The following is a 22,777-nucleotide window of genomic DNA, read 5'->3' as shown; positions in this document are numbered from 1 at the left end:
CATGACATCCGGTACAACATTAGAAAGGATTAAAGTTTCCTTGAGAGACTCATCAATGGGAACATCAACAGTCTTAGGCACATCAGACACATGATTAGTCACTACATTCTCAGAGGATGAACCATTAACACCAGCATCAACACGGTTATCAACAATATTAGTCTGACTTGTTGTTTCAGCAGATCTAGGGTTATCTAGACACGGGGTGACAACAATAATTTTTTCAGATGTTGGAACAACATTATCAGACTCAAGAGTGTTTTTAGTAGAAGTACTAGCATTTCATTTGACATCAGGTATACTCAAGGGATTAACATAAAAACTAGTAATAGAATGAGGTTTCTTGACACGAGCAGGTGAAACAACATTATTAGGTTTTCTAGTAGGCAACTCAACAGACACAGAGTGATGAGAGGGTTCACTTACATGGGAAGGCCTAGCCTTTTTTGCATCAGTTGTATTGGTATTATTCTTGGTGGGCACACGACCTGGAATAACCGTAATAGGAACATCTTCAGTCACAACTTGTGATGAACCGACTTTTACCTTAGACCAGGTAGCACGTGTCATAGAAGGAGTTGGGAAGTTTGGTCAGATGCTTGTGATATCTTGGTTTCTTGATCCTTCAAAAAAATCATCTTGATGGAAAACAAAATTTTTGAAGTACGAGGGAGTGGAAGCGTTTGGTAGATGGGAGCGGTGTAGGTCAGTTCTCTGAGTCTAGAGAGAGATTGAGAGCGAATAGTGTAGATTAAAGTAAACTGATGGCGTGTTGGTGGGAAGTTATGGGAAGTTTCTGATGATTGCTTTAAAACAGCGTGCACCACTAAATGGAGGGAAGAGAAAATGTACGATGCACGCTTAAATTATAATTGCTACAATTTAAATAAGTAAATTCCCAAAATAACCCTTGACTTCTCAATTAGCCTTGCGTTCAAAACCTTAAAAGGTATGTCTCCAAATTTCTTGTTTGCGATCACATGCTCATAAGTGACAATCTTCTAATGATTATGGATGTCAAAGTGTTTGTTCCTGCTGATTTGAAGGATATTTTCAGAGATGATGACAGCTTTCATATTTTTCCAGTATAAAGTCACAAAATCCTGCTTTACATTATGTTATAAAGATATTTGCTTCATACAATTTAATTGAGTACAAATACTTCCTTCTGCAATGAACTCAACCTCAATAGAATACATGAACTCACTATTTTGCTTTTTGTTGACCAAAGAGATAGAACTATTTTCAATACTGAACCATTCAATAGATGTTAACATTGTTCAGATACATGACCAGTGTTCTCCACTTGTCTCACATGTATACCAGCAATGTCAAGTTCAGACTGCACATGTTCTGAAATTTTATCCGACTTGTCATCAACATATTTTTTAGCAACCATGAACTTCTCTTCAACAGCCTCTGTTTTGTCAACAATCATAACCTTGTTTCTGATATCAGCACCTTCTTCATTAGATATGTTCATGTAAATCCATAATACATTTACATCTTTAGGTCCAAGGCCCAAATTTCTCATCCTATTTGTCATGAACTGTCCAGGTTCCTCATGAGAAGCATTGATCCTTGGCTTATGAATCATGACATTTTTCTTATGATCCCTAAGATCTTTGCATCAACATTTCTTCTTTGAATTCTTTGATAAATATCTCTGGAAAGGTTTATCTCATCAAAACATGAGTAACTATCAACAACTACATGAGTGTCTTTTTTTTTTCCACCAGTACTCTCATCTTGAGCACCACTAATTAGATCCAGAAGACGTTCACGAATTTTTGAAATGGTATGATGTTGCAGCTTTCGTTCTAACATCTTGGTTTGCTTTCCAAGTTGCAATTCTTCACAAACTTTACTTTCTTATTTAGGCTTCCACAATTAGCAGTCATCTTTTGACCTTTCTCCTTTGATAATGACATTATTTTTTCTCATTAGTAACCAAACATTCTGACTTGGTAAATATGACTTTTATTCCTTGGTCACCCAACTGACTAATGCTGATTAGATTATCAATGAGCCCTTTCACATACAAAACACTATCAAGTTCGAGAGCCCTGTACAAGCCAACTTTCCAACTCCCTTGATTTCATCTTTAGCTCCATCTCCAAAAGTGACAAAACTGGTCGAATAAGGCCTAATGTCCACCAAGTACTTTTTTATACCAGTCACGTTCCTAGAACATCCACTATCAAAGTACCAATTCTTTGAAGCTCAAAGGGTTGTGTGAACTATATGAAAAGTGTTGCTAAATTTAGGTTTCCATTCTTTGATTACCAAATGATTAGGCTTAGGCTATAAATGACGTTTAAGATAACCATACAGTTCAAAACAATAGGGCTTAATGTGACCATTCCTACCACAGTAATGACACTTCCAAGGTACAAACTTGGCTTTCTTTTGCAAATAGACATGTTGTTTAGACATGTTGTTAGACATTATGAACTCAGTTTTACTTTATGGAAAAACAAACATATTTTTAGAAGATTCACCTTGTTTTTTCACAAATTGAGAATTAAATCCTACTACTGTAAAGTTTTTAAAACCTTTTTCAACTAGAAGGATTTCATCCGGCATGTCAGAACCATTATTTAGCATCCTAACAGATTTGGTCATGTTATCTAGTTTATGTGTCAAGAACCTTACCTCATTTTGTAAATCAGATACAGTTGATAGAAGTTTTTCATTCTCATCCTCTAGCTTAACAATAATTTTCTTTTGTTTCTCTCTTTCAAGACAAACTTCTTCATAGGAATAAAACAGTTCATCATAGGTAATATCATCACCATAAGAGTCTTCATCTGAATCACACCTTCCAGTAAGCACTGTGACATGATATACACTTTCATCGTTTGGTTCTTCTTCAGAATCATCTTCATCAGACCAGGAAACAACATAGATTTTTTGTTATTTCTTGAGATGAGTAGGACACTCAGATCCGAGGTGATCAAAACCATCACACCCATTGCATTGAAGACCTTTTTCTTGATTTGGTTGTTCTTCAGCCTTAGCATTTCTCTAAGAATCACTGTTTTTGCTGATGTCAGATGAGATGTTCTTAATAATGGCAGTTACTTTCATATCAAACTTCCCGGGAAGAGACCTAAGACTTTTTCTTACTAGCTTTTCTTCAGTCATCTTTTCCCCCAAAGCACCTGAAGCATTTGCAATATCAAGGATATTCATGTGAAAGTATTGAATGGATTCATCATCTTTCATAGGTTTTCAAATTAAGTGGTGAGCAACTGCAATTTTGACATCTTAACCATATATGTACCTTCATGTGTAGTTATCAAGATGTCCCAAGCATCCTCGGCCACGGTACTGTTATTCATCAATCTGAACATATTTTTGTCAACTCCATTAAACAAGCCATTCAAGGCTTTCGAGTTTCCAAGTGCAAGTTCATCTTCCTCCTTTTACCATTCCTCTTCAGGTTTCAACTCAGTTGTATCCTTGCCATCCTTATCCTTAACCAGAGGATGATCCCAAACTTTTAGAACGGCTTCCCAAGTCCTACTGTCAATAGACTTAAGGAATACCATCATGCACACTTTCCAGTAGTCATAGTTGGACCCATCCAGAACAGGTGGTATGTTAGCTTGTCCGCCTTCCTTTTCCATCGTACAAGAAAATATTTTCCCTGGAGCTCACCCAGAAACAGAATAGGGTGCCTGCTCTGATTCCAATTAAAATTCTGGCACACAGTAAATATATTATACACAATGTCAGGACAAGTGAGATGTCAAGACATCGTGACAACACATATAACAAACAAAAACTCTAATAATAAAGCAGGAAGTAAAAACACAAGTAGTTTGTTAACCCAGTTCGGTGCAACGTCACCTACGTGTGGGGGCTACCAAGCCAGGAAGGAAATTCACTATAATAGTATTAGTTTGAAGCGTACATAAAAACTATCTCCAGTCTACTAGCTTTGCACCTAATAACTACCCGTGCAATTTCTATCAAAGACACTCCTAGATATGAGATCCCCCTCTCACTTCATCTCAACCACAATCCCAACGATTGACTCAGTAGTAACAAAAATAATGGAGACACACTCTTAGAGAGAAAATCAACTCTTGCTTACAACCTTTTGAGTGATTCAGAGTTTACAACTCAATTACAGTCATACTCTATGCATCAACATGATACAAGGGTGGCTCGTAAATAACAAGGATAGACTAAAACCCTAAAGGACACTTTTGTGAATGACGGCTTCAGTGGTGAATTAGGTCTTGAGTCTTCCTTTATATAGCCTGAATGTAGAATGGACTTGATGCATAACTCGGGCAAACATCCAGCTGAACCACATGGTTTTCAGCACAGAATCATGAAGCAGATAAAATGTTTCCTTAAATGTTACAACATTATTATTAAGAAACACGCTAAATAATAACCACCTATCTCTGCTTCTAGAAACCACACGCTTTTTGGTCAACTCTCCTTGTGAATGAAATCTTCAGATAATCTTCAGGGATCTCACGTTTAAAATGTAATCTCCAAGAAAGCGGAACAAGGCAGGCTATATTGTTGTGCCAACATGTCAAGACGTCTTGTTCGACATCTTGCTAGATCTCTGGTTTTAACAAAATGCGGCCAACTCAAGTCTATAAACCTAACAGGAGTGCAAGTGGACTGGACCACTCCTGGTTTGTAGAATGAACTAGTATAATTGCTTTGTGTCTCACGTTCTCTCTTCCTCTCTTTGTGTTTAATTTAATCCCCTGCACTCAAAACATGAGCCAAACTCTGAATTCATTCAGACTCATCAGTGAAATACTTAGAAAGAGTTTAAAAAAGCCAACAAAATTCAACCCACCATCTTGTGTTTTTCTCACCTTCAGTTGGTATCAGAGAACGGACTATGCTCAGCCAAATAACCATGTCACAGAAAATATCCTAAGAGAAAAACATATCTTCTGATTGTAGTAGTAGTTCTGGTACAGGTGGTAATGGTATTGCAGTTCAGTACGATTACAACAACAATAATTCTTCCTCTGAGAAGAACAATTACTCTGTTACACCTCCATCCTTTAATGGAAATTAAACTCAATTCTCATAGTGGAAAGCAAGATGTACAATCACATCATAAGAGTTGATGATGATTTGTGGGACATCATTAAAGATGGTGTTAATTTTTCTATTGATACATAAGGAATGGTAGTGGATAGAAAGAGTTTGATTGAAGCTCAAAGAAAACTCTAAAGGAAGCATCACATATACTTAGTAAGGAAAACAACAAGTAAAGAATGCTATGGTAACCAATTGATTCGTTAGTATGAGCTTTTTAGAATGAAGGAGGATGAAGATATTTAAACCATGTATTCAAGGTTTCAAACTCTTGTATCCGGCCTTTAGGGTCTGAATAAAAGCTATAGTGTTCCTGACCATGTCAAAAAGATTATTAGAAGTCTTCCTACCAGGTTCAGACCAAAGGATATAGCCATTCATGAAGCAAAGAATTTGAACACGCTAAGCCTGAAGAATCTGATAAGTTATCTCAAAAGTCATGAGATTGAGCTTATTGGAGAGGAACCTGCTAAGAAGTCAAAATCTATTGCTCTGAAATCTAAGGGAAAATATGCTAAAGCTCTTCAAACTGTTGAATAAAAAGAAGAGACTCCTAATGGAGGATCTGATCATGATTCATATATTAAAGAGATAACATATTTGACCAAAAGATTTCAGTACCTGACCAAGAAAATGAGGTTTCCAGGTAAAAGCAGTGGATCAAAAGGATCAGGCTACAAGAACAAGAAAGATGATCAGAAAGGAAGCTTCAACCACAGGAGACTTGGTCACTTTATAGCTAATTATCTAGAGTTACAGAAGGATGTTGGAACAAAATGTGTTTAACACTACCCTTTGGAGTTTTGATGATAACAAGGTATTAAAAATTGTCAATTGGATATGCTAATATTTGTTCAAGTGTACAGGACGATAGACAAAAATTTTGTGTCTACTTAAAGCTTAGGTACTGGAAGAACAAATGAGAGCAATGGAATCAACAAGAAGGAAGCTTTATGCATCTGAATTCAAGTGCTCTTGAAGTCAAGTACTCCTGAAATGATGACGTCATCATCAGAAGCAAGGTCATCAGAAGCACCTCATCAGAAGCAATATCACCAGAAGCTGAAGTTCATCAGAAGATGAGAGACTTAAAGCTTCAAAGGCTGTTCAAAGGATTTAATCACGCCTAGCATTGCAGAAGACCAGAAGAGTGAAGCAACGACTATTTTGAAAGGATTTGAAGGCATTGGATGCTTGTTCTTTAAAGAGCGTTGACAAAGTACAATTGTACGAGGTGTACAACTACTACCTCCACTACTCTGTTTTTGTCTCTGCTACAGGACAAGAAAAACAGCTATGCCTGCAACGATGTTCCTTTAGATTTGGAATGGATTTGAAATTGATCATTCACATGACAATAACCATATCAGGCAAAAGATCATTTTTAGTGAACACTCCTTGGAGGTGCAGGGGGACAGGACTACTTCCGGTTTGTGGAAGGAATCTGTATAATTGCTTTGTATCTTTCTTCTCTCTCTCTCTCTCTCTCTCTCTCTCTCTCTCTCTCTCTCTCTCTGTTTTATCCGCTGCATTTAGATCCTGAACTTTACTTCAGAAGTGGAATTCTATCTGCTTCTGATCAGTAGTTTCAACTTAGGAGAAAACGAAGAAAAAGCAAACACAATTCAACCCCCTTCTTGTGTTTTTCTCACCTTTAAAGGACAAGTCAAAGAAAGAAAGCTCTACAAAAAGTCTTATGGCAACATGGGATGAGCTTGACAAAAAGTCAAAATCTGACAAAGATGATGAAGAAGCTAATCAGGCTTTGATGAGGTATTTTCTAAACTGACTCATGAAGAGCTTGTGGATGATGTCAAAGAACTTGTAAGTCGTTATTTAGACAAATCAAAAACTTTAAAAAAACAATTCAAAAAAGGTTTGATTTGTTGAGAGGAATCCAAGTTTATGGAATATCAAACTAGACATCTCTTGATAAATAATGAAAATATTTCAATGAGAAATGATATTTTGGAAAAAGGTTAGCTTTCATATATTCAGAAGAAAGATGATAGACCTCTAAACAAATATGGTAATGCTTTTGAGGAGTTTATCATTGATGGCATTGGCAAAAGCAAGCTAGCTTCAATGATTTATCGTGTCAACAGAAACAAGGGAGAAGGAATTTGTTTATCAGAATAAGAACCTCTTAAGAGGATGCAGACTCCATAGAAATCAAAGAGTGTATAATTATGAAACTAATACAGTTGAAGAATCAATACATATCAAATTTGATGACCAAGGTCTGACAATAAAATGTCAGAGTTAGTTGAAAGCTTTGCAGAGATACAGATCACTGAAGATGCTACAAAACTTGAACAACCCTCAGAACCCGTTGTTGCCTTTGATGGTTCAGAAGTTGGAGTTACCTCAGAAGCTCACCCAGATATATTTGATGTTGACTGATAGTTTTCTAAAGTGGTTACCTTAGAAATTTATTTGAATTGTTGATATTAAAATTATAGTATTAAAAAAAGTAAGTAGATAGAATTATTTTAAGAAAAATAAGTAATAAAATATAATTAAGTATCATTGTATTACGTGTGCCTTTAAACAAAATCTTTCTTACTTTATAAGCTTGTTAGGTCAAGCTATAATGTTGCCCTCCTAGGCTAAGAAGTAAGGTGTGTGGTGCAAGCTTAGACCACCTTAATTAATGTTTTTTCAAATTCAAATTCAAATTTCCCTCCCAAATCCTCAATTAATTATTTTCGAGACCTACAACTCAACTCATAATTATGATTTGTTATTTCCAAAGACTCATTTGCTATTCCAATTCAAAGTGCAGCCAACCCACTTGCCCAACATTTAATTCCATGACTTTTTTCCTAGAAAAGGTCACAAGGCTCAATGCACTCGCCCAGTCACATATATGTGTTTGGGCTTTCCTTTTGAAAAGTGGAGACAACAATTTTGATCTGAAATACGCCGGAAGCCACCTCCTGAGTTAAGTCTTGCTCACTGTTGATTAGGTTATGCTAGCCAAATTGTAAATCCTGAGGACTCATTCTGATGTGTGCCGTGCAGCTATAACTTTCTCGATAAAATCTGTGAAATTTCAATCAGATTTCGGTGAAATCGTAAGTAACGATGTGTGAGGAGTGGAGGATAATGGTTGGGATGGAATGTCTTGCATCAATTTTAGGTGCACTCCCTCTCACTATCTTCCTCTAATTTCTATCAATTTGTTAGGGCTTAGAAATCTCTACCACCATTTTACCTTTGCAAAACATTTTCTCTTTCTATTGGGTCAGATTTCTCTTACTCGGTGGTTCAATCAAATTTAATTCTACATATGAGTGTTCCTTTGGAGAAAATGCAACTATTTAACAAAAAATCAAAATTGAACAATTGGGGTTACCAAGTATTGGAGTTTTTTTTTTTTAATTTCAGTTGTTATTTATTTAACCTTCTCATGCAAGAAAGTTGTTAATTTTATGTTTGTAGAAGAAAACTATGAACTTTTCAACTCAAAATCGTTGGTTTTACTTTTCATTTGTGAAATTTCGAACAAAACCATTTGCTAGATTGGTTGTTTTATTAAGTTTTGTTTTGAAAAGTCTCGAGCTTTATTTAAAATATTTGAAGAACTAAATGGGGTTGTGAATTTCTGTTTTATAGAATTATAGAATTTCTATTACAAGATGACACCTTATTTGTGTGTTTGCTCACGTTGTTTTGCTTTGTATTTTACTTTGTTTTTGTTATTTATGGTGGTTGTTTTGGTTTTGTTCTAATAATGGAAACCATGAAACATGAGTTTTAGAATCAAGTGTTGTTTGACGGGAAGATATCTCTATAGTTGAAGACGGCTTACTTGATACGACTGTGTTTGTTGCCATGTTATATGACTTTGGATAAAAATGGTTTTTTTAAATAATTTTCTTCTTACTTTATTCAACCTTCTTAATGGTTACAAGTAAGCAAAAAAAGGTCTAAAATTAGGAGAAGGGTTCAACAAGAGGTTAAGAAGCATAAATGTTGAGAAAAAACTATAACCAACAATGAAGAGCTTATGTTTATACGTCACCACTCATAGTAATGTGTTCTTTGATCCTTAAACCGCCATCTTTCTCCTTGAATGTGTTAGGCGCTGTCATTATAGCCCCTATTTGTATAAAAATTGCAAACTGGTCATGTTGTCATGGTGCTTAAATTAGCAAAGATCAAAGAAACAAAAGCTATCAAATTGTTATGTCTTGTATCCAATTTTCTTTGTAGTTGTCAATTGGCTAAGATCAAGGAAACAAAGGATAACTGAGGCTTTCTTTTAATTTATTACTTTTGTTAAATTTGACAGGTCTCTTTTTGTATTTATGAACTTTACGTTTTGGTTTTTTTCTTATTTTAGGGATGGTGGTTTGGCTAGCTTCAGGTCCGAAGCATATTTTTTTCTTATTGGGTTGTTGCATTCTGTTTGTAAATGGTTTCTTTGTTGAAACTCATTTGGATCATCTCAAGGACTGACTTATAAGTATGTATGTATGCTACTTTCTAGACATGATAATTTGAGCAGTAGTTAGGTAATTTGTCAACCCATTTAAGTCCAACCTGCCATGCTTTACATTTATAAGTCATTTTAGTTTTATTTTACTTTTTACATAAATTGATAATGTTGACAGGCTAATTGATTGAAGGAGAGAAGTTTACAAAGATGGAAATGCAAATGGGGGATAAAAATTTGTTACTTTATGACTTTATCAACCAAATATTCTACTTTTAATTTTTATTTATTCTTTAAACTTAATCTGAAGATACTAATACCTAATCTAGATCTAAGAAATAAGTGATATTTAGTAATGTTCTATTGTTAGTGTAGTTTTTTAATGTCAAAGGTTAAGTATGGCATCCGATTATTTTTTGTTTTGTTTTTGCATTTGTACTTATCAATTGACCTCTTTGGATAGCTTGCATAGGGTCATTCACCTATTGTTTTACTTGATCACAACTTGACATCATTGTGAGGTATAAATAAAATAGTCAAACATGTTCCAAATTTGTTTAGTAAGCATGATAAAGAAAAAAATTATGAGGAAGTGCAAATTGAATGAACACAAGTAGCTAACATGTTTCGAAATTGAAGGTTCCAATTAATAGGTTTTTTCAATGTTTTTTCTATAGCTTTGTCGAATAATGTATTAGCCTTTGTTATCATAACTTCAAAATATATGCTAATGCAATCTCTGTTTTGGATTTTCATATTCAGAGGTTTGTGTGTAACTATTCAGAGCTGGTTGAAGGTAATTCTCTGTATAATTCTGAGAGAGTTCGAGATAATTTTCTCCATAATTCGGAGTTGGATTTTGGCATGTAGACTGTTGTTGCGCAGCAGAGGTGTTTCATATTGTAGTTTGCTATATATCAGTGTCTCTTCAAAAAAAAAAAGGTAAACAAAGTTATGAGTAATAGTAGTTTGATAGTCATAATGATAGGTGTGAGTTTTGGTTTCATTTTTGTAATTATTTTGGACCTCTGTGTGTCTGCAAGTAGTGTACACCTTTGTAATATCAATTCATTGGCTATGCTCATTGGCATTTTGTATATCTTTAATTTTTTATTTTATTTTTATTTTATAAGGGTCCTTGCCTTGTGATTTGGTGCATCATATTTTGGGCCATAAAATATCTCCTTAGATGAAAAGTTTTTAAATAGACTATGATTTGTTTTTGGAATTTGTTATCATATGGATCATGAGGGATTTTGGAATCATGCATAATTGATCTTTAATCCATTGTTAATAATAAGAGGAATGTTAGGAACACTCTCTTTCCAACACTCATTTTCTTATTGGAAGAAACCATTGTATGGCTCACCACTTTAAGTGGAACCCATTTCCAAAAAATGAGACCCACCATGATTTAAACCAATAAAAAAAATGAGTGGTGGAGAGGGTGTTGTAAAAAGAGTGATGCTAGCACCACTCTAATAATAACAACTGCGCCACTATAAAAGTAATGCTTCTCAAATATTCATACTAGATCTTTTACAATTTTGCATCTAACATCAGACTACATTCTCTTTGTTTCATATGTCAAACACAAGCAACTTTAAGTCCTATATATTTTCTTGAACGAAAAAGCTTTTTAAACCCACAATCTCACTAAAGCCATGATACAAGGGCATGAACTAAAGTTCTTTCCATTGAAATCTCTCAGTAGTTACTTTTTTTTTCATACTTATTTTTTGTTAGTGATGCAAACTATCATAGTATGTTTTTGTTTAGGTTAAAACTTCTATTTGAATCTTCTAACTAGAAAGTTTTGAATACTTGTAAATTTGATATTTTGTTTATATATGTAGAAGTATGTATTGGAAGCCCAACATAAATGTTAGTACATGAAAATGATCTACATCCACATTATATCTATTGCCAAAATTCCAGTTTTAAGAAACTGTATTTGTTTTATTTCAAATATATGATTCAATGCTTTTGATATTTGGTATGATTGTTATTCTGAATTAAATTGGATTAGTAATCCATCTTTCTAATGATGATTTATTTGCCTTCAATTTTGGTATGCTTTGAAAATACTCTTTTTTCTTTAGATTTACATTTAGTTAGTACTCCATGATATATTTGATATTTGGTATTACTATCGTTTGTTTCTGAATTCACTTGGATTAGTTTTTTTGGTGATACCTGCAGAGGGATCTTACCATTAGATTTCATGCATAATTACCAAAAAGTTAGTCTACATAATGTTGTTGTAGATTAGTTGACACGAATCCGCAAGCGTATGGTTCTTATCGAGTAGTAAAAAGATAATTGTCCACAGGGAGTTAAAAGTAATTACCGATATTGTTTCTAGTGTTGATTAGCTGAAAAGATTAGAGTTTAAAAGTTCAATAGTTTCTTGGTTTAAAGTTCAGATTATACGAGCGTTTAGGGATTATTGGTTTGTCGTAATAACAAATCACTAAAAATCCAAGCCTATGTTTTTATCTTATGTTAAATTCATTTTCTAAACACAAGAATCTGTTAGGTATTTTATGTTTCCTTTCTCAATAAATGAATGTATCTCAATAACAACCAAGCATATTCTCATTTAATTATTATTGAGACCCTAATTTAAGTAAGATTCTTATAGCTTCAGTTTTTCACAAAACTATTCATTTGGGGTGTTCCCATCAAGTTTTGTAACGTCTTGTCTAATTTCAAAGTCAAAGGTTTAAGAAAGAAAAAAAATGGAATTTAACAAAATTTGTTGAAATGATACAATCAACGAGATTGCTAGAGAGGAAACATAAATCTATAATCTTAACATAGCGAGCTTCCCTGTTCCAAACGCAGCATCCTGTAGAAAGGGTTCTTTGCGCTAGATCCAGAACCTCCATGGCCCCTTCGAGATCTGGTTTTCCGTCGCTTTGTGGTGGATAATTCAAAAGCTGCTTTGTGGTGGGTCTTTCTTTTCTTCTTTCCCGTCGTTTTTTTGTGAAATTATCCGAAAGCTGCTATCAGAAGACTTCTTTGCAGACCTTGATTGCGCGTTACTGTTGTTTATGTGGATTGTGCAGGGATTTACTTTGGGACATCGTCCTGTAGGAGGGTTTATTTGCGCTAGATCCAACTCTTCAATGGCTGTTTTAATTTGGGGATTTATGTCGGTTTGTGGATTATAATTTGAAAGTTGCTCGAAGAAGACTTCTTTGTATGGATTTCTCGCGCGTTCCCGATGTTAATACGGATTTTGCAGAGATTGTAGTTGGATTTGTCAGATAATGGGTCCGGTACTTGAAAAATTTCCGGCAGTACTTTAATTCGGGTCCATAATTTCTCTGTGGTGGGGTTGGTTTTTCCTTTCATTTTATATGGGTTTTGTCTTCTTTTGTTGATTGCAGTTTTGTTTTGTTGTTGGTGGTGCCTGATTGCCGTTTTGTCATGATATTGTTCTGTGTGGTGCTGATGCTATATTTAATGGTTGTGTGCATTCATTTTTCTTTCACAATCAAATTCGTTTCCAGAATTTTGTTTTGGCAGTGAGTTTTGCTATTGCAATGGAGATATGTTGGCTGACATTGTTCATGGGATGGACTCGTGGAGAATTAAGGATAGGGTAAGTTTAACGTCAACTTCTCCATTATTTTTTTATTGCTGTCTTTTTGTTTATTCTAATTTTTGTGTTCTTGCTGGTTTGTTCTTGCTATTCTTTTATTCGTTTGAAGCATCTACCACATCAATTCTTGGTAAATTTCTATCTTCCCTATGTTTCTTTTTTATAATCAGCTTTTGTGTATAATATTACCATTCTCTGCAGATTTTGTGAGGTAAAATTATTTGTTCCCTTTGCAAGTTTATATGTCAAGCTGTTAAAATTTTGTGATTTGTTATCCCAATGTCAGTTTTAGTTGTTAAACTACTTGATTTTGAGGGGTGGGTACTTTAGTAGGGCTAGAATCAATAGTAGGGATAAACTGCATTGTAGGTGTTTGAGAAAATGTCCATGAGAAAAATATTTGCCTTTTGTTTGTTATACTGTTCTCTCTCTCATGGAAAGATGATAATTTTTTCTCATTAATTTCATCAAGTTTATATTGGAGAGACACCAAATGTCTATATAATAGAGCCACTTTGCAGTGCTTGAAGGTGAATTTTTTAACTCTTCTACATATCTTAAAGACATTAACAGTTTTCAAACTAATTTGTGATGAAGGCATGTTTCATTTTAAAAGAAGAGCTCAACAAGTAAAGGTTAGATCAATATTTCTTATGCACTAATTTTGACAGATCATGTGTTCCCTGCACATACTCAAGGAGTCTATTTGACGCATCAATGGCTATGTGTATGATTTTAGCATTATATATCAATCAATATCAATCTCTTAACAAGCTGCGAATAAAATACACTCTTTAGATTTGCAAGCCTTTTATATTAGAATTATGTGATTACTACAAACCTTTAAGAACTTAGACTTACGGCACCACCCTATCCATCACTGAGAAGGAAATAACAGAGAAAGTGACGGAGCTGTGGCGGGGAAAGAAATTGGTGTTCATTTTCATCACTGTGATTGATTTCTTGCTCTTATTGTTCATCTATTTTTTTTTTCTTTCTAAAATTGATAGGTTTCCCTTCTAACTTCTTCCACCTGCAGTCTTGGTTGAATCATCTATTTCATGCTTCTTTGAATGCTTTATGATATGGGCATGAGCTCATTATGAGGTCTATCTCCATCCCTTGGACTATATCTTTCTAGAACATATATATTGTAACCGGTCATTGAATATGAAGAGCATTTTTGGTGTGGGATTTGACATGGACTATACTCTGGCACAATACAAGCCTGAAGGCACAATTAAAAAGCTGGTATACGATTTGGAATATTCTATCAAGGTTTGGCCTATCTGTCTTGCAACACTTTCACCATGTTTCTCCTTTTTCTTGCAGTAATTATGATGGGGTTGGTTGTGTGACATGATATGCATGTTTTGTTATTGATTTACTCCCTAACTTTTGGAGATTTCACATTGCTCTGATTGGTTCCTTTTTATACGTGTTTTGTCAACTTTGATCATGGAACCAACGACTATAAGCTTTTATTATTGATGTTCGATTTATTTGTACTGGGTGTATGTGATAGATGTAGAAAGCATACAAGGAAGTGGTGAAAAGCATGATTTTAGAGAACACACAAAAAGTTAATTGATCTTACGCTTGATGTTATTTGTAAGAGTTTTTTTCTACAATTTATTAAGTATTGAGCACTAGAGAGATATTATGAAGATATTGTGAATAAGAATGAGTGTACTCATGACCAAAAAGACTGGTTTATGCATACATCTAGCATAGGTGATTTGAGTAGTCTAAAAAAGTTTAGCATCAAGGAGGGACATAAACATTTGATAAATAAGAAAGGTAGGAAGAATTTTATTTGTTAATAAGAATGAGTAATCTCTTGGTTGCTAGAGTTTGGCAAAAGGTGTTCTCTTGGTTTGGTGTTCACATGATTACTCCCCCAAATTTGGCTATTCCGTTTGAGTATTTGAAAGGGTGTGCGTTGAATAAGATTGAGTATTTGAGCCGCTTAAAGGTGTCCCCTGTGTATGTTTTATGAATGGAGTTGGTACCATGGAGATTGTTTTCTCAGATGATGGTTATTTTCTTCTGTTGTATGTTGTTGCTGGTTTCGGTTGTTTCTGGTTTCAGTTTTGCGGGTCTGGCTGGAACTTTTTCGGGTGGTGATGGCTTTGGTTTTGAGCAAATTGGGTGGGATGTTCAAGCCCTTGATGGTGTTTTGATTGGTGCTGTTGTTTTGGGAATTATGTTTGGGGCTTTTTAGTTTTTTTTGTGTAGCCTGTGTTTGTTGTCTTGGTTCTGTTCACTTGTGTCAACTGTATCTTTGTATTTTTTTCTCTCCCTTCCTGTTTGCCTTGACTGTGTGGTAATAAATTTTGCCGATTCAAAAGTAAATAAAACAAGTTCATGTTGAGCAGTTAATGTAAAATGAGAACATTGTGTAGATTTTGAACAGTTAATGTAAAATCAGAACATTGTGGTAGACATATATACTTGTCATTGCCTTCTTATGGTAATGCATATTCAACTATGGTGTGGTAATGTATATTAAAATACTGTCAACATTGTTATTGACATTGTCGTCTTAGTTTTGTTACCAACATTGTCTTTTCTCTTCGTTTTTTGGTCTAAAACATAGATATTTAGTATAGTACTTGAAAAATAATACCATTATATAGCAGTGTTGTTTCACTATTGAATCAAAAGCTGTTATAAATAGCAGAGAAATTAATAATCAATCTCAGCTATACCGTGTGTCTCTTCTTCATTACATAGTCTAATTATTATAGTTAATTAATTTGATACATGCCATTATTCGTTGATTGAGTCATGAACACAATCTCTAAATTGTGATCACTAACTTTGTATGTGTAGACTCAAATGTGGAGAAACCTTTCAAGAAATTTTGTGATGACAAATGTAAGTGTTGTCCTTATGCTTAAAAGGTGGCTGCTATCTTAAAAAATATAATTTCCTTTTTCCTTTCTAGATGACAACTTTACCTTTACTATTATGGTATGGATTTACCTACTATGCTATCATGTATATTACCATTTATCTATTATCTATTAAAGTGTCCTGAAACCTCTTATTTTACTGTCAAATTTGATCATGGAATCAATGACTATATGCTTTTAGTGCTGTCGGTTGATTTATGCTATGTGAAATTTAGTTATTTTATTCATCTCTTCATGTCATTTTGCTGATGAGATGTGGGTTATTTGGTGTCTTTTTTGTGCAGGCTTTGTGTGATAGATGTCGAAAGCATACAATGAAGTGGTGGAAAGCATGGTTTGAGAGAACACAAGTTAAATCTGTTTTATAAAAAGTTAATTGATCTTATTTATGCTTGATGTTTTAATTTTTTTTTTTTTTATTTGTAAGGTTATTTTTTGCAATTTATTGAGTATTGAGCACTAGAGAGATATTATGAAGATATTGTTAAAAAGAATACGAGTGTACTCATGTTCAGCAGTTAATGTAAAATGAGAACATCTTGGTAATGTATATTAAAATATTTTTTTATTTGTCTTATATTCTCTGTAACAATTTATCTTAGCAGAGTTTTTACAAATTTGTGATGAATGTACCATTGAAATTGAACTTTTGTTAATGGGAGATTTGGTAATATACTGCTCATGGTATTTGGGAAGGCATCTTATTGAATAAATATGTATTGGCATTTAGTTATTATATATTGTTGAAGTCTTATGTAGTTTATAACCTCACAAGTGAACAAAGGGTAGTCAAATGGCTTGCTTCAATTGTCAAACTGGGCCAAAGATATATCTTAGTACGTTTAGTGGCAATTCGAGTCAAGCGTTGTCCAATTGTCTAATTTCGTATGTGTTCGAGTTTAGCGATGTCCAATTGTCTGACTGACGTGTGTTATGCTTTATGTTTATTTGTGGGTGTGGTTTAATGTTTAATATGTTCGATGATTTAGTTGTACTTTAAGTGTTGCCTTGGTCGTTCGTGTTGTACAATGGACTCTGATCCACTATGTGATTTGGTTTGTTTGTTTTATTGATGTATTGATTTGCATTTTGTGTGATTCGTATGGTTGCGTGATAACTTGCTTTTTATTAGTCGGTTGATTAGCTAATTCAACCCGTGCGAACGCACGGGTGTCACACACTAGTACAGAACAAGAAGAAACATGTGCACAATAACACTTCAATATAATCATTAGAATCGGTGCAGTGATGAACTAATAAAATAAAATAAAATAGGTTTCTATGAGCATAGTTCAGTTGGTAGGGACATGCAGAACACCTTACTTAAGGTGAATTCTAGCCACTATGTTACTTGACAAAATAAATAAATAAATAAAATAGGGGTAAAGGAGTAATGATGGAATTAAGTGGTTTCATTCTCTTGCATACCTCCCAAATAATTTATATTTGTGTCATTTAAAATATAAGAATTTTAATTATATTTGTTATAATTTTGTCATCGTTAAAAAATATAAGTATAATTTGTTATAATATGAAACTATAAAATATCTATTATGTATAACTATAATTTTAATCAAAATCAAAATAATATAATCAAAGTTACAGAAATACTTTTTTTTTTGTAATTTATGTGCATTAACACAATAAAAAGAGCGTATGATGAGTCATAGATAGTATTATTTATTGCCTTATTTAGTTTAGTTTTATTTTAGATTTGATTTTATTTTATTGCATTTTATTTTAGTTTAGAATATTTTACTTCAAATTGTCTTTTATTTTATTTTAGGAATAAATATATGGTGGAAGGTGCCTTGGAGCAAAAGAAAGAGGACTGGAGCAAATACAGCGCAAGAATACGAAGATACGGGACAAAAATAAGTTCCCCCAAACTCAGAAGCTTGGCACGGCCCGTGCCAACATGTGGCACGGCCGTGCCCGTCCCCAGGATACTCTTTTGCTGCTTTTCTTCAAGCCCAAGTTACCCTGTTGCAGCTTTACCGTTTTATCCTTCTAGTTGCTTAGTTTCTAAGTCAGATGTAAAGCTATAAATAGAGTAGCTCTCCACCATAAACAATCATGCTTTACTTTGTTTATTTCAATTGCTATTTTAATAAAAGTCTTTATTTTCCCTTTTACTTTCTTTGCAATTTATTTTACCGTATTTCTCTCTTCTTCCTCCATGTCTACGATGAACATGAGTGAGTAGACTTCTTAGTCTTAGGATTATTGGGGAGTCTAATGACTCAATCCTAAACAAAACATGTCTAAACCCTAATTTCTATGTAACCCTAATTTCTAATCTAGATTCACCGTCTTAACGTGGATTAACAATTATCAAACTGTGGAAGCGAAAGCGGAGGGTTTGATAATCGTTAATCCATCATCCCAAACATCAATTCATAAAGCGAGAGCGGAGTCTTGATGTTGGAACAAGTGAATCTAGACAATAATTGCAAAACAGTGAAATAGTCTTTGCAATTATTGAGACAAAGAGTAGTTTCAATCCTCTATGCATCTTCTAGTAATCATGTCAGCGAAATAGGCTTGGTTGCTAGAAGTAAACTCTCACCGGACTTTCATCGGAAAGGTGAGGGGCTAAGGGAAACCGGTCTTTAGAAATTAGTGTGTAAATCATGAAATTAGATGTTTAGGTTTTGTCTAGTGAAGGATTAGTTATTAAGATGAACCAATGATCCTAAGACCCTTTATTATTATTGTTTTTACCTACAGCAATCAAACTCTTTCTTATCAACTTTCTCTCCTCTAATCATTCATTAAAAGTTAATTAAGTTGAACAACTCCCTAGCGGAACGATAACTCTACTTACTACTATTACTTCGATAGGCCGTGCGCTTGCGGTTTGGCCCTATCAAGTTTTTGGCGCCGCTGCCGGGGAGTTAACTAATTTAATTAGCTTTTTCTTAGTGGTTAGAATTCTCTCTTCTTCTCTTTCTTTTTCTGTTTTTATTTTTATTTTTCTTCATCATTAACTTCTTGGAAAGCATAAAAATAATACCAACATGGCTGAAAGACGTGCTCTTAAGGAATACGTGACTCCTTCAATGGAAGAGCCATACGCTATTATTGTGTATCCAACGGTTGAAGATGAAGATTTTGAAATTAAGCCTGCCCAACTTAAGATGGTGCAGCAAAATTATTTTTCGGGATCCCCCGATGAGGATCCCAATCTCCATATCTCAACCTTTTGGCGGCTCACCGTAACATATAAGAAAAACCAAGAAACCTTGAGACTACATCTCTTCCCTTTTTCTCTAAAGGACAAGGCTCTCAATTGGTTCCATTCCCTAAGAGTTGGTTCCATCACTTCATGGGACCAATTGAAGCGTGAATTTCTCATCCGTTTCCTCCCCCCATCAAAAATCGGCCAACTAAGGGCAAAGCTTTTTCAATTTACTCAAAAAGAAGGGGAATCTCTTCATGATTCATGGGGACGTTTTAAGGACATGCTTAAACTTTGCCCCCTCAATGAACTAGAAGAATGGTTGATCATCCACACTTTTTACAATGGTTTATCTCATGCTACTAAAACCTTTGTTGATACAGCTGCAGGTGGTGCTCTAATGAACAAAAACTTCGAAACAGCCTATGCATTGATTGAAGACATGGCTCGAAATCTCTTTCTATGGACTGATGAAGAACTCGCTACAAAGTCTTCACCCTCCAAAAAGAGGGCAGGTATGTACGAAGTCTCTAACTATGACCACCTTGCTTCTAGGATTGATGCACTAACCCACAAATTTGAAAAACTTAATGTTAGTGACACTACTCTTACATCCCCTTGTAAAACATGTAGTGAATGCAAACTAGGTAGTGTTGAGAAAATAAACTTTATTCAAAACAACCAAGGGGTAAGTTTTGACCAAAGCCCTAATGAAAATCCCTTGGTTCAAGGAACAACACCACCAAGTTATGCTAATGACCAAAAGGTTATTCAAAAGTCTAATCTTGAACTTCTAATGGAAAATTATCTTCTTAACCAAACCAAGCAGCTCAAAGAGCTTGCAAATCAAACTAGACTTTTGAATGACTCTTTTGTTTCACTTACATCAAAAGTAGACTCTATCTTCTCTCACAATAAGGTCTTAGAAGCTCAGCTCTCTCTAGTTGTTCAATTTTGCCAACCTAGAATGAACGCCGTTACAATTAGGAGTGGTAAACAATTAGAAGACCCCTTAAGAGTCAAGCCTAGTGAGGAAGAGACTAGTGAACCGCAAGGTGAGATGGCTAAAGAAGAGAGTGAGAAACTACAAAATGAGGAAGTTACACCACCTCCTTTTAAACCAAAGATTCCTTTCCCTCAAAGATTTGCCAAGTCTAAGCTTGATGAGCAATTTAAAAAGTTCATTGAAATGATGAACAAAATCTACATTGATGTTCCCTTCACCGATGTCCTAACTCAAATGCCCACCTATGCTAAATTTTTAAAAGAAATTCTTTCAAAAAAGAGAAAGATTGAGGAAAGTGAAACGGTGAACCTTACGGAGGAATGTAGTGCCATCATCCAAAATAAGTTGCCACCCAAGCTTAAGGATCCAGGAAGTTTCTCAATACCTTGTGTCATAGGGTCTGAAGTAGTAAAGAGAGCAATGTGTGACTTAGGAGCCAGTGTCAGTTTGATGCCTTTATCTCTTTACGAGAGATTGGGATTGGGAGAGCTTAAGTCAACTAGGATGACCCTACAATTAGCAGACCGTTCCCTTAAGTATCCAGCTGGAATCATAGAGGATGTCCCTGTCAAGGTAGGAGAAATCTACGTCCCTACGGACTTTGTTGTGATGGAAATAGAGGAGGATAACCAAGTACCCATACTTTTGGGAAGGCCCTTCCTTGCTACCGCAGGGGCTATAATTGATGTTAAACATGGGAAATTGGAATTTAATGTTGGTGGAGATACTGTTGAATTTGAACTTGCTAAACTTATGAAAAATCCCTCCATTAAAGATTCTTGTTGCATGTTAGATATAATTGACCGTTGTGTGAAAGAATGCTCCTTAGCATCAACTACACATGATGGTTTGGAAGTATGCTTGGTTAGTGATGCAGGTACAAAGCTAGAAGGAGATGCCAAAGCCTACGAGGAGCTATTGAATGAAAACCCTCCCATGGAAGGTTTGGGCATGGAAGAATTAATGAAAGAAGAAGCAGCCCCTCTACCAAAAGAGGCGCCAAAGGTGGAACTCAAACCACTCCCACCAAGCTTGAGGTATGAATTCTTGGGCCCTAACTCAACCTACCCTGTTATTGTGAATGCAAGCTTGAATGAGGTAGAAACTGAAAAATTGCTTTATGTTCTCAAGAAATACCCTAAAGCCATATGATACACCATTGATGACATTAAAGGAATAAATCCCTCATTGTGTACACATAGGATATTGCTTGAAGAGGACTATAAGCCCTCCGTTGAACACCAAAGAAGACTAAATCCTAACATGAAAGAAGTTGTGAAAAAAGAAGTCTTAAAGCTCCTAGATGCAGGTGTCATCTATCCAATTTCTGATTCTAAATGGGTTAGCCCGGTTCAAGTAGTACCTAAAAAGGGTGGTCTCACAGTCATTAAGAATGATAAAAATGAATCCATTGCAACTAGAACCGTCACCGGTTGGAGGATGTGCATTGACTATAGGAAGCTTAACAAAGCAACCCATAAAGATCACTTCCCACTCCCCTTTATAGACCAAATGTTAGAAAGGTTAGCTAAGCATTCACACTTTTGTTACTTAGATGGCTATTCTGGATTTTTCCAAATACCTATTCACCCTGATGACCAAGAGAAAACCACTTTCACATGTCCCTTTGGTACCTTTGCCTATAGGAGAATGCCCTTTGGTCTTTGCAATGCGCCCGCTACCTTTCAAAGATGCATGATGTCTATTTTTTCTGATTTTCTTGAAAATATAATGGAAGTTTTTATGGATGATTTTTCTGTGCATGGATCTAGTTTTGATAATTGTTTGACTAACCTGGAAAAGGTTTTGGAAAGATGTGAACAGGTGAACTTAGTGTTGAATTGGGAAAAATGTCACTTCATGGTAAGAGAAGGAATTGTCCTAGGACACTTAGTCTCTGAACGAGGTATAGAGGTAGATAAAGCAAAAATTGAAATTATTGAGAAAATGTCTCCTCCTACCTCGGTCAAAGAAGTTAGAAGCTTCCTAGGACATGCGGGATTCTACCGCCGTTTCATTAAAGATTTTTCTTCAATCACTAAGCCACTAACAAGCTTGCTCCTTAAGGATGCAAATTTTGTGTTTGATGATGCATGTCTAAAAGCATTTTGCAGGTTAAAAGAAGCCCTGGTCACTGCACCAATCATACAACCACCAGATTGGAATTTACCTTTTGAAATAATGTGTGATGCAAGTGACTATGCAGTTGGGGCTGTGTTAGGGCAAAGAAAAGACAAGAAGATGCACGCCATTTATTATGCAAGTAAGACCCTTGATGAGGCACAGGTAAATTACGCTACAACTGAGAAGGAACTATTAGCAGTAGTCTATGCTATTGACAAATTCAGGTCATACTTGGTAGGATCAAAAATCATTATTTACACAGATCACTCGGCCATAAAATATTTGTTAAACAAGAAAGATGCCAAACCAAGATTGATCCGATGGATTTTGCTCCTCCAAGAATTTGACATTAAAATAAAGGATAAAAAAGGCACTGAAAATGTTGTAGCTGATCACCTGTCCCGCCTTAGGG

At 34.9% G+C, this 22,777-nt stretch overlaps 1 protein-coding gene and 1 long non-coding RNA gene across 7 annotated transcripts; both read left to right on the top strand.

Annotated features, from left to right (window-relative positions):
* Positions 1 to 12,329: 12,329 nt before the first annotated feature.
* Positions 12,330 to 16,631, top strand: LOC146928822 (uncharacterized). 6 transcript variants are annotated; one of them, XR_015005873.1, is made up of 4 exons: positions 12,330 to 12,478; positions 12,598 to 14,414; positions 15,972 to 16,016; positions 16,339 to 16,631. It is a non-coding gene; the product is annotated as an uncharacterized LOC146928822 (long non-coding RNA). The 6 variants fall into 6 exon arrangements; XR_015005878.1 differs by having other exon boundaries at positions 12,598 to 14,747; XR_015005876.1 differs by having other exon boundaries at positions 12,598 to 15,287.
* A 2,443-nt stretch (positions 16,632 to 19,074) lies between these two features.
* LOC146928821 (uncharacterized) lies at positions 19,075 to 21,393 on the top strand. Its single transcript, XM_085707135.1, has 2 exons — positions 19,075 to 19,724; positions 19,869 to 21,393. The coding sequence occupies exons 1-2, from the start codon at positions 19,075 to 19,077 to the stop codon at positions 21,391 to 21,393; spliced, it is 2,175 nt and encodes a 724-aa protein (XP_085563261.1).
* Positions 21,394 to 22,777: the final 1,384 nt, after the last annotated feature.

Source organism: Medicago sativa, chromosome 4, assembly GCF_051527215.1.
Source record: "Medicago sativa cultivar Bolivia chromosome 4, Bolivia_mono, whole genome shotgun sequence".
NCBI classification, from domain to species: Eukaryota; Viridiplantae; Streptophyta; class Magnoliopsida; order Fabales; family Fabaceae; genus Medicago; species Medicago sativa.
The sequence above is the reverse complement of the archived record's forward strand: the minus strand, read 5'-3'. Positions and strand labels throughout refer to the sequence as shown.